Below are 15,250 nucleotides of genomic sequence, written 5' to 3' on the forward strand. Positions count from 1 at the left end.
CAGGGAGGCCTGGTGTGCTGCGATTCATGGGGTTGCAGAGAGCGACTGGACTGAACTGAACTGAACTGAACTGGTTAGTGTTACTTTGTATATTGTGCCATCCTTCTGCTCAATCTGTTTTGTTCTTAAGAAGAGTATTGAAACAGTGTATGTGATTACTATTTTACAAGTACTAGCAGATAACAAATGATAAAATTTAGTATGTTTTCAAGGTAGAGGTATTTTCACAATAAATAGAATTAAAAACTTGATATATATAAGGAAAGATTGTTTCATAAATTAAAATATTTAAAGAGCAACTTAGTTTTATCACATAATATAGTAAAGTTAGAGTTTTCTCAGTGTTAATATCTTGATATATAGATCTAGCAGGGTATGAAATTACAATAATTTGAATAATGCTTGAAGTGGTAATAAGATGTGATTTTCACTTTCTATTATAGTTAAAGTTTAAGTTAAATTCTCAATAACCTCAACTATTAGGCTCTTATTAGGAAATGACTTATCTTAGACATTTTAATGTTTAATATTAAGTGATTTCAGATTTTGTATTATAATATTCTTTATATTTCTTTTTAAAAAATGTTCTCATACATTATCTTGCTTAAGTATCACAATTTTGTGAGGTAGATGGGGAAGGAAATATAAGTAAAGAAAATGAAGCACAGAGAGGCAAAATGCTTACTTAAATTCATAATTCCATTTTATGACAGCTAGTCATGGTTCTTTTTATGTCTTTTATTATAGATCTTTATGATAAAAGATCCTATAATACATAGATCTTATATAACGTATAGATTTTTGTATTATGGGATGTTTTATTTTAAGGTTTTCCTTCTAAATCTGGGAATGGGCATTTAGCTACCATCAGTGTAATATATACTTTTACACAGGGCTCTTTTCCTACAATAAACTAAAGGAACCTGCTCCATCTTATGTCCAAAGAAAGACAGAAAATTAAATAGGTTGAATTGTTTCAAATCTCATATTCAGTGACATACACATAAAGTAACAGGAAATATATATGTGGGAATCCTTCCCTTGTTGTCAGGTTTCAAGGCTGAGTTCCAATGTTTACTTGTAATTTTTACAGAAAAATGAAGTTAAAATGAAACAAAATAATTAGCATGCTTTTTTTCAAGAAAAACAACCAGTGTCAAATATTATGCATTCCTTAGGTTTGTATATGTTCTATTTTTTAGAAATATTTGTTGAATAAATGTAAATTTTATGTAGATGTTGAAAGTAGGCTCTGTTATAATAATTTTTTAAATTGTAACCTTATGTAAGCTTTGAATTGTTCCTACTCTGATCAGATTGTGATGGACAATAGCATTTGTGTTGCTTTATGAAGCAAGGTCAGCTGCCATTAATTTAAACAACTTCTGCCTCAGCAAATTGTACTTTGATGTTTTTATTTTGAGACAAGCATTTCTGAGATGGTCCAAGTATCTTTGTATTTAATAGCTGTTCTCCTCAAATATCTGTCAAAATTGTTACTTATCTTGTTCACATAAATAAATGTATATTTCAGTTTCTATTATTTTAATGTGGCCAATGATATGAGACTATTTTGTGTTGATATAATTATTCTATAGATAGAAATAACAAGGTAGTTATTATTGTTCTATATAGTATAAATAAAACAAGTATATGTTATTAATTCCACATTTATTTTAAGTATCTCTTAATAATTGCACACATGTCTTTGTTATGCCTTTAGAATTCTTGCTCTGGTTATTTTCTTTTAAATCACTTTACATTTAATGTATTATTCACTGATAATTTTATGAATGTGTGCTAACCTTTCTCAAATGCATATCTGTAGTGGTTATTTTCTATGCAGATCAGATGGGTTTTTAAGGATAAATAACTGATGACTTATTTCAATTAATTGCCTTTTTGTCAAATATTTTTTTAAATGTCTTAATATTAATGACTGTATTCTGCAATAAGGTTTACAAGCATTATAATTTTTGATCCTCATAGCAAATCTTTATTTTTGGCACTGTTAGTTTCATTTCATAGATGAGAAAACTGAGGTTTACAAAGTCTCCCCTATGTAGGAAGTGAATAAGTCCAGGCCTATCTGTGTAAAGACCAGCTCTTAGCCATTGCAATATATAATAACTCAGGATGACTCTAGTTCAGCAACACTGGCTCCTTAAAAGTGCTGATTCATGGTAAATTCAGAACTGCACTTTTTATAACCTAGTGCTTTACAGAATATGGTGATAGAACTTTAAGCCAAAGGCAATACACCATGAAGAAAGCAAGTGGTTCCCAGGGGCCCAGCAAAAGTGGCAGATCTAGGATTAATTGTTTCAATTTAAGCCCCTTGGCTTGCTTACAACTCTCATTTATTTGGACTTTTAATTCTGAACTTGAAGGCCAAATGCTGATATATATGAAAGCGTTAAATGGTCATATGTTTCATGTTATATCACATTTATGCAAAATAAACTGTGAGACAATTATTTTTTCTTCTTCCTTTTTTTCCCCCAAATACAGTGGGATGCATCCTGCTTTTATCCGGGAGTTCACCTCTGTGGCTTGGATTTGTCACAGCCGTGTCTGTCTTTGATCTCTGTGTTAACTAGAAATCAAGGGAAGATATGAGGAGGTTTGTTTACTGCAAGGTGGTTCTAGCCACTTCACTGATGTGGGTTCTCGTTGATGTCTTCTTACTCCTGTACTTCAGTGAATGTAACAAATGTGATGACAAGAAGGAGAGGTCCCTGCTGCCTGCACTCAGGGGTAAGTACTTATGAAGCAGACATTTCTTTTATGCAGATAAGAATGGTGGTGACTCATGAAAAAACATGACATTTCAAAATAAGAGTTCAGTTTATTGACTTATTTGGCAGAACTGTTGATGTACATTTAGCCATGGGAAAGCTACCATGGGAAAGCTACTTTACTTTTCTTGGCCTCAAGTGTTTTGTTGGAAGAAATGAGGAATTACCTCACCTCTAAAGTACTTCCAATTCTAATAATTCCAACATTTTGTGACTGTACTGAGCATGTAAATTGGACAGAATTTTAAATTTAGGCTTTCAGAAGCATAAGCCTTTAGAGATCGAGAACATAATGTAAAAAAGGAAAACTACTGAAGTGAGATGGTGAGGAAAGTAGCAAAATGAGACTACATTACAGCCCTCAAAACTTCCAAAAGCAATAAAAGAAGGACACTTTTTAAAAAGCAAAACATGTTGGTGGCTAGATTTAACTTGTGGGCTATCAGCTTGCCACCCTATCTTAAAGGCAAAAGATAATTTTAAGTGTATTACAAACTCATTTTCACTCAATATTCCCTCTTAAGGAACCAGTGTCAGTGACTAGATAAGCATGAATGCTGAAGAAACATAATAATTTATATAAATGGTGATTTATTAAATATAGTGATTCATTTCCTAAAGTTATTTCATGTAATTTTTCTATGTTTTCTTTTGGCTTAAATGTCATTAATTTATTTCTGAAACATTCCTAGTGAATGAGTGCTTCTAAAGTACTTGAGCATGCTTGAAATTAGTTTTAGTTATTGTTTTATTCAGTTGCTAAGTCGTGTTTGACTCTTTACAACCCCATGAACTGCAGCATACCAAGCTTCCCTGTCCTTCACTATCTCCCTGAGTTTGCTCAAATTCATGTTCATTGAGTAGTGAAGCCATCCAACCATCTCATCCTCTGCTGCCCTTTTCTCCTCTTGCCCTAAGTCTTTTGCAACATCAGGCTCTTTTCCAATGAGTTGGCTCTTCCTATCATGTGGCCAAAGTTTTGGAGCCTCAGCTTCAACATCAGTTCTTCCAATGAATATTCAGGGTTGGTTTTCTTTAGGACTGACACCTTTGATCTCCTTGCTGTCCAAGGGACTCTTAAGAATTTCCTCCAGTACCACAGTTCAAAAGCATCAATTCTTGGATACTCAGCCTTCTTTATGGTTCAACTCTTACACCCATATATGACTACTAGAAAAACCATAGCTTTGGCTCTACAGACCTTTATTGGCAAAGTGATGTCTCTGCTTTTTAATACACTGTCTAGGTTTGTCATAGAATTTCTTCCAAGGAGCAAGCATCTTTTCATTTCCTGGCTGTAGTCACCATCTGCAGTGATTTTGGAGCCCACAAAAATAAAATCTGCCACTGTTTCCAATTTTTTCCCATCTTTTAGCCATGAAGTAATAGGACTGGTTGCCATGATCTTCATTTTTTGAATATTGAGTTTTAAGCCAGCTTTGTCACTCTATTTCACCTTCATTAAGAGGCTTTTTAGTTCCTCTTCACTTTCTGCCATTAAGATGGTGTCATCTGCATATCTGAGATTGTAGATATTCTTCCATCTTGATTCTAGCTTGTGAGTCATCTGTGCTGGCATATTACATGATGTGAAAATTGTGAAAATGAAATTGTTAGTCATTTAGTCGTGTCCAGCACTTTGCGATCCCATGGACTATAGCCTGCCAGGCTCCTTTATCCATGGGATTCTCCAGACAAGAATAATGGAGTGGATTGCCTTTCCCTTCTTCAGAGGATCTTCCCAATCCAGGGATCAAGTCCAGACCTCCTGCATTGCGGGCAGATTCTTTACCATCTGAACCATCAGGGAAGTAAGAGTACTATAAGGAAAAAGTTGCAAGAAGACTGGAATGGGTTGCTGTTTCCTTCTCCAGGGGACCTTCCCACACTGGTGATTGGACCCACAACTCCTGCATTGGCAGGTGGGTTTTTTTACCACTGAGCCACCTGGGAAACCCCTTCACATGATGTACTCTGTATTTAGGTTAAATTGTCAGGGTAAAAATATACAGCCTTGATGTACTCCTTTCCCAGTTTTGAACCACTCCATTGTTCCATGTCCAGTTTTAACTGTTGCTTCTTGACCTGCATATAGGCTTCTCAGGAGACAGATAAGGTGGTCTGGTTTTCCCACCTCCTTAATTTTCCACAGTTTGTTATGCACATAGTCAAAGCCTTTAGTGTAGTCAATGAAGCAGAAGTAGATAATTTTATTCTCCTTGAATTTTTTTCTTAACATTTTTTAATACTTTTTTCTTAAAATCTAGTTTATATTAATTCCTTACTTAGCAAAAGTTTTCTTTATAAGCAAGACAAAAGGTAAACTTTGAAGCCCAGTTGATACGTTTGTACCTTTTGGAAAAGTGAATCTAATTTACTGACTTGAGGTTTCCATTCATTTAATGAATGTATTCTGCTTCTAATATATAGATATTTTTGAGGTTATTTATTAATCAAAATATTCTAAGAAAGAGAATTTCATTGATACTATCTCATTGTATGAGTAGGAAAATTCAGAAAAGCATTTCTAAAAATTAATTTCTTGTGTGATTTTGTTGGACATCTTTAGTTTACTTTGGTATTATATTCTTATTTTTTTATTATTATATTTTTTATATAATATAATATTATATTTATATTTTATTATACTCTGGTCCAGCTGGAGAAATTATGATTATCTTCTTTTCAAAATAAGTCTAATTCTTTCAGCAGAGTTTCTGACTAGCACAAAAAATTGAGAGAAAGTAATATGAAAGTGACTGAGCCTAGACCCATTTAGTTTATATACATTTTTTATGCTCTTTTATTAGAATTATTCAAAGAGGAAAACTTTATGAGTCCATCAGTTTTTGATAAATGAGCATGGGGATTGATTTGCTGATCTTTGGTTAAAATCACAGAATAAATCAGCCTTCTCTGCTTCTTCATTAGAATTGGTTGAGCTGCTGCTTGGCTGAAAGTGGAAATGTGATTTGATGGATCATGTCAGTTTAGTATGATCACTTGGTCATTTGTTGAATGGAGACATCTAGATTGGTCACAAAAAATTTTATGATCTGATTCAGCAAAATTATGACAGCCTTTTCTGGAAGTACCTAAAGAGCAGTTTTGCTGATTTAAGTTCTTAATGTTCAGTTTCAAATCTCAAAATGTAAAATTTGATGATGCAAGGCAAAAATAGTAATTTTTCCTTGTACTTAAAATGTAAAATTAAACTATATTCTCTTTACTTTTAATACTTCTTTAATGTTATACATTAATATTTGTCTTGAAAATGTGAAAATTAGGCTTTATAGTTTTAATTTCATCTTCTATTGTTACTCATTATTTCAGAATATTACTTTATTTAGGAACTCATACTGTGTATTTAAAATATTTTATTTACATGTAGATGATATTGTACAAAGTGCACGTGGCTGGAATTCTCAGGTTCTAGATATGTTAAAAACAGGATTTTTTGATCAAAAATGTTGATATTTCTGGACGTTTTTGTCGCATTATTAAAATAAAGCTTTGGACTAGGTAGTTTCTAAGATGTCTTCTAGTTCTAAATTTTAAACCACTTGTAAATACCCAATATTAGCAAACACTCTGAATTAATTTTTGAGATACGTTCATTCATTTACCAAATCATTAATTACTTAAGTGCTTCTCAAGTTAACATGTTGTATATCTTAAACTTACACTAATTATACACTTAGTTATAAACTTAAACTTACACTAATTATATCTTAGTTATAAAAAAGAAGAACATAGTCTGGTAATGGGCAAAAAATAAGAAGCAATCCCGAGTATCAGCACCTCAGACATCACAGGGGGCATAACAAGATAGATCACCCCATGGTTAAAAACCCAGCTTTTTTGACTAATCTGGTTCTCAAGTCTTCCCCTGTGAATTATTAATAGCTGTGTGACTTCTAGCAAATTCCTTAACAAAATCTTGGTGTTCCATTTAAGATGAGAACCGTAAAGTCAATAAATCTTATTTCACAGAGCTGCCTTGAGAATTAAACATGATGATGTGCTAAGCCTCTCAGTGGAGTGGTAGCTCATTGCTGACCCTTTATCAGTGTCTGCTAAACATTGTGAAAGTCATTAAAGGTCTGAATGAGACTCCACCAGACTCTGCTGTCCAGGCTGAGTCAGGTCCACAGCATGGGGCGGTTATTCTGGGTATAGCCCCCCAAAAGGAAGTAACTCTTCAAGAAAAATTATGGACTATGAGCTAAGACCTGGAGATCCAAGGGAAACAAGGTCTCTGTTATCATGCAGCTTATTTGTTGTTGTTGTAGTTCCGTCACTAAGTCATGTCTGACTCTTTGTGACCTCATGGACTGTAGCATGCCAGACTCCTCGGTCCTCCTCTATCCCCCAGAGTTTGCTCAAATTTATGTCCATTGAGTCAGTGATGCTATCTAACCATCTCCTCCTTTGCTGCCCTCATCTTCTTTGCCTTCAGTCTTTCCCAGCATCAGGGTCTTTTCCAACAAGTTGGCTCTTTGCATCAGGTGGCCAAAGTATTAGAACTTCAGCATCAGTCCTTCCAATGAGTATTCAGCCTTGATTTCCTTTAGGATTGACTGCCTTGATTTCCTTGCCCTCCATGGACCCTCAAGAGTCTTCTCCAGCTCATAGTTAATACTAAAAATTTCTTTCTCCGTCTCTTTCAGTAAAAATGTAATTTAGGAATGATTACAAAGCACAGAGAGTATTAGGATGAGGAAGAACAATGCTCTGAGTAGAGCATCTAAGGTATTAGAAATGGATCTCAGGTACTAGCTAAAACTTCTTAAAAGACTGTGGCGCTTAAACTGAGGTCTAAAAGATAAAAGTAGAAAGTAAATAGTTAAAGAAGAAAACACTAATTTTTATGGAATTATAAAGATAATGGAATACCCAAGATACTTCTGAAGGGAAAAAATACAGAGATCTTACAAAATTTGAGTAATCAGGACTGTAATATTTGCACAAAGGGTGGCCCAAGTCCCCAGAGGAACAGAATAGAGACCCTAGAAGTACACTCACGTTTGGAACATTCAATATATGACAGAGGAAGCACTGCAAATCAGTAGGGGAGAGAAGAGCTCTTCAATAAATACAGTGAAAATCGTGGTAATATGCATGGAAAATAGATGAAACTGGATGCTTCACTCATGTCATAAACCAAGATACGCTTTGGAAGTATTAGTGTCACAAGAAAACTTTACTTTTAGCAGAAAATAAAATAGGCATTTTTAGGACTCTGAATTAAGGGACAATTCTGAAATACTATACAACATCATTGACCATAAAAGATACTATTGATAAATTTGACTATATTAAAATTCAGGAAGTTGGTTCACTTGCATATACCTTAAAGAAAGTAAAAAGAGATTAAAAACTGTAGAAGATGTTCAAAGAACATGTAGCTGAAAGATTATTGTCAAATATATATAAATAACTCCTATTAATAGTAAGGAAAACCCACATAGTCCAACAGGAAAAAAATGGGCAGGAAATAAGCATAAATACACATTTCTAGGAAAAAAAGAAACACATATAGCAAAAAAGAAAGTTATGATAAAATACTGAACATTGATTGTGAGAGGGAAATGCAGATCAAGACTACAATGATATATACATTCAATTGGCAAAAATTAAAAAGGCTGCTAATACCAATTGTTAGAGGTGATGTATCTTCACATCTTTTAATAGTAACTTTAGATAATGGTTTGACATTGCTGCCGATATCTAAAAATTCATGAATGAACCAGAATCCATAGTCATATACTTATAAAAATCTTTCCACATAAGCAAATATTTTACAGTGCTACTGTTCATAAAAATAAAAGTTGAAAATAATCCATAGGCCAATTAATGCAAAATCTGATGAATGAATAGATGTATGGAATATAAGAGAATAATATATTTTAGTCAAAATGAATGAACTATAGCAATTTGCACCAATATGAATTAATCATGATAATACAATAGTAAATTAAGTATAGAAGTTATATCTTTCAGAGATGATATACAGCATGGTACAGTTTGATAAGTTAAAATCAACTTAGTTTTTCAAATGCATACTTTAGAACTGTATAGAGATGCATCAAGACTTCATATAAAGCAAGTAAAGCTAACTGTGATCATAAGATTGCCGGACGTTGATTGACATGTGTCGGGGCAACAAGTGCATGGGGTGGGAGTATTTTGACTGACTATGGGGCATTCCTAGTGTCCTAGGTGTGTTTTGGATGTGGGTTTGATGTGTCTGTAATATAGACAACTAAAGTGAGTGAATAAGAACCATTGAATGGATTTGAAAAAAAGGGAAAGCCACTGAATGAGTTTAGAATACAGCAGACATGATTAGCTCTGTGTTGTGGAAAGTTCATGTGTGGACTAGATCGGGGAATAGACAACTGTACAGGGAGGTGGGGTAGGTGGTGGTGGTGGCCTTTCGTGAGTTCTGTGTGGGAAGTAAGGCCTGCTTAGAGCATAGTAGTGCCAGTGAGATGTGACAGAAGTGGGTGAAATAAAGAGGTATTTGAGATACAGGATTAAGAGACCTGGGTGCTTGCCAGACTCCGGTGGGTGGAGGAGATGGAAATGTCAAGGACACGTTTCAAGTTTCTTGCAGGACATTATTTGATCCAGTTTCTTGATAGGTGAGATGTAGGAGGAGTTGAGGTAGCTACTGAGTCTGTTTTGTATGTGTTGAGGTTGAGACATGTGTCAGGCAACTGAATGGAATTGTTCAGTAGGAAGTTGACTACATTAATAAACTCTTAAATACCAGACTTAACACCATCATTTTTTTTTCCTAAGGTGGATTACATTCTTTTTCTTCCTTATTAAATGGAGTATATGGAATAGAATTGAATCTTTGCTTCTGAGTCAGCACTGTCATTTTATATATCAATTATTGAGTGATGCTATAAAATTTATTATTTTGAGGGACTTCCTGGGAGCACAAAGACTTGTTCTAATATTAGATACAGAGCCATGAATCCTTTTGCTATTTTCTAAAGGAGTACCTTTGGGTGACATAAGTTCTTGTTAGGGAAGTATAACTCTTTTATGCCACTCTGGGGCCACCTAGAGCTAAAATGCACTGAAGGATATTTCTGACTCCTAACTGGTGTGGAATACTAAGTGATGCTGCTCCAGAGTTGGAGGAGTTAGAATAGCTATTTGAGAGAGTAGATATTTAAAAGACCAATGTTGCTGCAGTGCACCTACAAATGCTTTGGGGAAATTTGAGGTTACATGGCCAGTCTGCATCATCTCTGTCCTCTAGCTCCTTCACTAAGAGCCCATGTCCTTAGGCAAGTTAATTTGTCTCTCTGGGCCTCAGTCACCAGGTGTAAAATGAAATGAATATGAATCATGGTTTTCATTCATGAAAACATGTTCTTCAGTTGTATCTGACTCTTTGTGACCCCGTGGAGCCTGCCAGGCTCCTCTGTCCATGGGTTTCTCCAGGCAAGAATACTGGAGTGGGTTGCCATTTCCTTCTCCAGAGGATCTTCCCGACCCAGAGACTGAACCCGGGTCTCCTGCTTTGCAGGCAGATTCTTTACCATCTGAGCCACCGGGGAAGCCCTGGTTTACATGCTCATTTCCAAATGAAAGATTATGTTTATAGCTATTTTTTCTCAATAAAAGTATGGAAAAGGAACTATTTTGTTCAGTCCGTGGAAAATGTATTGTCTGCTAGAAGAAGTGATGATGTGGAAGTGACATGGGGAGAGAGCTGCTTGGCAACCCCAGGAGAGCCTTCTCATCACAGAGGACAAAGGGATATAAAATTATGATATTCAAGGAAGGAAGGAACCTCCCATTCTTTACCTGATCCTGAATATTGAACATATTACACATACTTAGGAAATGAAATAAAACTTACCTTCAAAAAAAGGGAGATGAAAGAATATTTAAGAAAGACTTGTTGCTGGTATATAAACAAAGATAAGTATATTAGCCAACAATAATAAAAATAAGTCTAAACTATGATTATTCTAAATTATGTATACGTTTTAGCTTAATTATCACACAAAAAAATGTGGCGACATTTTTCTTCTTTTACGAGGCAGAGTGAGTGTATGAGGAAATCACTTCCATGTTTTTCTTCTACTCATGTGCACAATATTTCTAACACCAGACGTGTTCACTTTTCCCCAAGCAATTCTCTGCAACACCAACTTGGTGTTCTACAAGTCTGACACTGTCTACCTGGACTGAGCATCCGACCCCACAAGTTAAGGACTCAGTCCCACAAAGCTGCCACCACTTCAGACACCAATTTAAGATCCCATCTCATCCTCAGTACTTCTGACCAACCAGCTATAAATTGGCACATCCACTGAGTTTGATAATTTGCTAGAATGCCTCCCAGAACTTAGGGAAACACTTATTTACATTCACCAGCTTATTATAAAAGTTATAATAAAGCCAGATGAAGACTTTTGCAGGTTGAGGTCCAGAAAGGCACCAAGTGCAGGAGCTTCTGTGTCCTTGGAATTGGGATATGTGACCTTCCTGTCATGAAGATGTGTTGAACATTGTAGAAACTCTCTGAACCCCATACTTCTCAGATTTTTATGGAGGTTCCATCATATAGATATGTTCAGTATCAGCTCAGTCTCCAGCCTGTCCCTCCTTCCTGGAAAATGGGAGCTGGAACTGAATGTTTCAAGTATCTAATCATGCCTTGGTCTTTCTGATGACAAGCCCCATCTCAGAGCTATCCAGGAGCCCAAACTGAATCATCTCATTTGAACAAAAGATGCTCCTATTACCCAGGAAATTCCAAGGGATCTAGGGGCTTCATATCAGGAACCAGGATCCAAGACCAAACATCAGATGCTTCTAGTGTATAACTTAGGAAATTATAAGGGTTAGAGTAACTCTGAGCCAGGAATTGGTGGCAGAGACCAATGCCTGTATCTTCTATTGTTTCACAGTGTGGTCAAGAGGAAGTGACGGAATTTTAACAACCAATAGAACAGAATTTGGTTATTGTAGTGTAAGTTCAGTAAAGGACTTTGTTATCACTTAATGCCAGTTTTCATTGGAATTCAAGTGCCATGCTTTCACTCAGATACCAATATGGAGCACAGAGTCTGAAAATTTGACTTGAGGGTTTTGTCTTCGCTCTCAGAGGCATCCTAGACTTGACCAAATCTCCCTGGCTAGTATATATATATATATAAATCACGGTCAGGAAAATATTTCCTAGGTACCCTTCTTGTTTCATATCATTTATGAAGCAATATTGCCATATCTGGCATTTTAAGGTTTTGCAAAGTTACTTTCATGCCCTTGTGTCCCCCAAGACCTCCTTGCTGCTGCTCTGAATTGGAGAGAATCAAGAAAATTAATGGAATTGTTGACTGCAATCTTAATTCCGTCCCTCCATGTTTCCCTTTAGCTCTACCTGGGAGACTCCCTGGTCTCTTCTCATAAATCTGGGGATACAGGTAGCCTTGCAGGATCTTAGTTGTTTGACCAGGAATGGAACCCCAGCCCTGGCAATGAAAGCACCTAATTCTAATCACTGGACCACCAGGGAATTCCCTCTTTTGTTTCTTTCTAAGTGATCTCTTCATAACACTAACATCTTGCCTTGTACTCATTTACTAAATAGAAAATGCTTGTTGACCTTGTTTGATTAATCTTTAGTGCTTTAAGGGAGAATTCTCTGTGTAGGTGTGAGAGGAAACTGAAAAGTAGTAAATTAAAGTGTTAAAACTAACATCACTTTTTTCTTGTTTTTTAAAAACATGGCTTCACCTTTAATGGGGGAGGGTAGAAGAGCGTAAGTGATTACAATGTATTGGAATTGTCCTGAATAAATTTTGATGACTACTGGGACTTTCAGGTGATAATATTTATAGTCATACAAAAGGTAGGACATACAGGCTCAGTCAACTTGGAGTAGGACATATATATGTCCCAGGTAATTTTCAATCGAGTTTATAAATAGTATTCAAAAATTAATAGACTTATAAAATTTTGACCTTTGATGTTCACTTTTGCCTCCCATGGTTTTGTTCACAATTCATTCTGATCCCTTCTCTAATCCAGGCAGACACATCAGTGTCAGGAAGAAAAATACATTGTAATAATGAACAATTGTGAGGTTTACTGTGGCAGCTACTTTGCATATACTGGTTCATTTAGTTCTCACAGGTGCACTGAGTGTAAATATGATTGTTACTCTCATTTATATATAAGAGCCTGAGATATGAAAGAGTTAATTAATTTCCCCAAGGTCACAAAACTGACAAGTAGGAAGAAAGGGCTCTCAGCCTGCTTTGTCAGACTTTTGAGCTCAGACTTTAAACCACAATGTTATGCTGTGTCCCTGACTCAAGTGCCTAGACCTCTTTAAGGCAAAATAATCATATCATTTACATACTATTTATAAAGTAATTACAAATATTGGAATATTTCTGGAGGAAAGAGAAGGAGGTGGCCACTGACCTTGGGTAATAATATGTCTTATTTAATTATAACAGGAGAATAGTAGTCTGGCAAACTTACCTGTCTGAAAGGTAGGCTTTCAGACTTTAGCAATTTTGTATTTGTTGAGTTGTTACAGTATACTGATTAATTTAGGTTGCAATTTTCCTTAGCAGTTTCCTTTGGAGCCAAGCCTCTTAAATCTTACAAAGAATGATTAAAAGTTGTGAACAGTAGTAAAGCACTATTTTTTCTCAAAATTTTAACAAGAATGATTGAGATAATCTTTCATCCATTTATTTGTTAAAAGTACTGGTGTAGGAACTATGAAATATACAAAGCTTAATCAAATAGAACATCTGTCTTGAAGAATCACACAGTCTACCGGAGACATGGCATGTACATAAATAACTACATTACAAAATAGGAAATGGTAACTGCTATAAGAGAGATACCAAGTAAATTGCTGTGAGAGGCCCCAAAGTATATTAATTATGTGGACATGTATAAATTGGGAGGGAGTAGGTATCCGGGAAATAAATTATCAAGAGAAGGCTATTGGCTTCCTCAAAATGAGGATATAAGAAATCAGTGAGTTGGTTGATTGAGGAAGAATCAGACATAAAGAGGATTTACAGATTTTAGGTTGAAAGTTAAGATAAAGAGAGATTTTAAAGGACTTTAAGTGCTGGGGAAATGAATTTTAATTCTCTTCTCTAGGAAATGGGAAATTGTTGAAAGTTTCTGGAGAAGGAAAGATGTGTTTAGCATGAGATGGAGTTCAGAAGGAGAATGCAGTGTTGTTTAGTATGTGTGCAAGATAACACTAAGATGTTTTTGGCCACCAAAATTTTATTCATTAATTAAAACCATTTAAATTAGATGGCAATTAAAACCAATTGAATATTAAGTCATTTAAATTCTTTATTCTGAAAATTAATTGGTAAAAACAATAAAGTTTTCTGTTTTGTAAAGTCAAGTTTAAAAACAGTTTGAAGAAGTAAATACTCATATCTTTACTTATTAGTATGAAATAAGATGAGCCAATTCACTCAACACACAATTTGAAGGCTTGATTTGCGTCAGAGCTGGAGATAGGAAGGTAAGAATCACTCTTATTTCAGAATGAAATGTCAGCATATAAATACTGTGCTATCAGGAGGAGATAAAATATACAAAATAAAGAGAAATACATCATTAAGACAATACTTATCTTTTGAGGGCAAGCTCTAATTTTCAATTTCATAAAGATTAGAGTTGATTGAATGGAGAATGAAGGACAAAGCTTATTACGAAATAGTCCCTCAATAAAATGGAAATGGACACATTTTTATCTCTACCCATTGGAAATCATGGGCACTAAAGGGCTGTGTTGAGGCAGAGACAGCTGCACATCGTATATGCTCAATTAATAATTGTTGAATGAATAAAACAATTAAGGCATGATCAGTGTGGCAGATTCTGTTTTCATAGTAGACTATCCAGTATAGGTAGATGATTAAGAATCTTGAAACAACTGTATTATCATGGCAAACATATTTTTATTGTTACTCTTTCCACCTAGAGTCCAAACTTTGTCTTTTATCTTTCATTTTCTCATAAAATTTGATCTCACACACTAGCAAAGTAATGCTCAAAATTCTCCAAGTCAGGCTTCAACAGTACATGAACCGTGAACTTTTAAATGCTTAAGCTGGCTTTACAAAAGGCAGAGGAACCAGAGATCAGATTGACAACATCTGTTAGATCATCAAAAAAGCAAGAGAGTTCCAGAAAAACATCTACGTCTGCTTTATTGACTATGCCAAAGCTGTTGACTGTGTTCAGTTCAGTTCAGTCGCTCAGTCGTGTCTGACTTTTTGCGACCCCATGAACCACAGCATGCCAGGCCTCCCCGTTCAACACCAACTCCCGGACTTTAGACAAACCCATGTCCATTGAGTCGGTGATGCCATCCAACCATCTCATCCTCCATCGTCCCCTTCTCCTGCCTTCAAACTTTCCCAACA

At 35.3% G+C, this 15,250-nt stretch overlaps 1 protein-coding gene across 27 annotated transcripts in view; it reads left to right on the forward strand.

The window, feature by feature from the left end:
- GALNT13 (polypeptide N-acetylgalactosaminyltransferase 13) overlaps nucleotides 1-15,250 on the forward strand; it is a 943,716-nt gene that overhangs the window by 351,565 nt on the left and 576,901 nt on the right. For all 27 annotated transcript variants that reach the window (XR_015151979.1, XR_015151977.1, XR_015151981.1 and 24 more), the window contains one exon: nucleotides 2,512-2,757. Coding sequence is in view for 22 of the 27 variants with exons in the window: in XM_086368825.1 (XP_086224951.1) it covers nucleotides 2,616-2,757 (142 nt within the window). In the remaining 5 variants the exon portion in view is untranslated. The remainder of the gene's footprint in view (nucleotides 1-2,511; nucleotides 2,758-15,250) is intronic.

This window comes from Bos grunniens, chromosome 2 (assembly GCF_055505025.1).
Source record: "Bos grunniens cultivar Pamir isolate PY7600 chromosome 2, Bosgru_T2T1.0, whole genome shotgun sequence".
NCBI classification, from domain to species: Eukaryota; Metazoa; Chordata; class Mammalia; order Artiodactyla; family Bovidae; genus Bos; species Bos grunniens.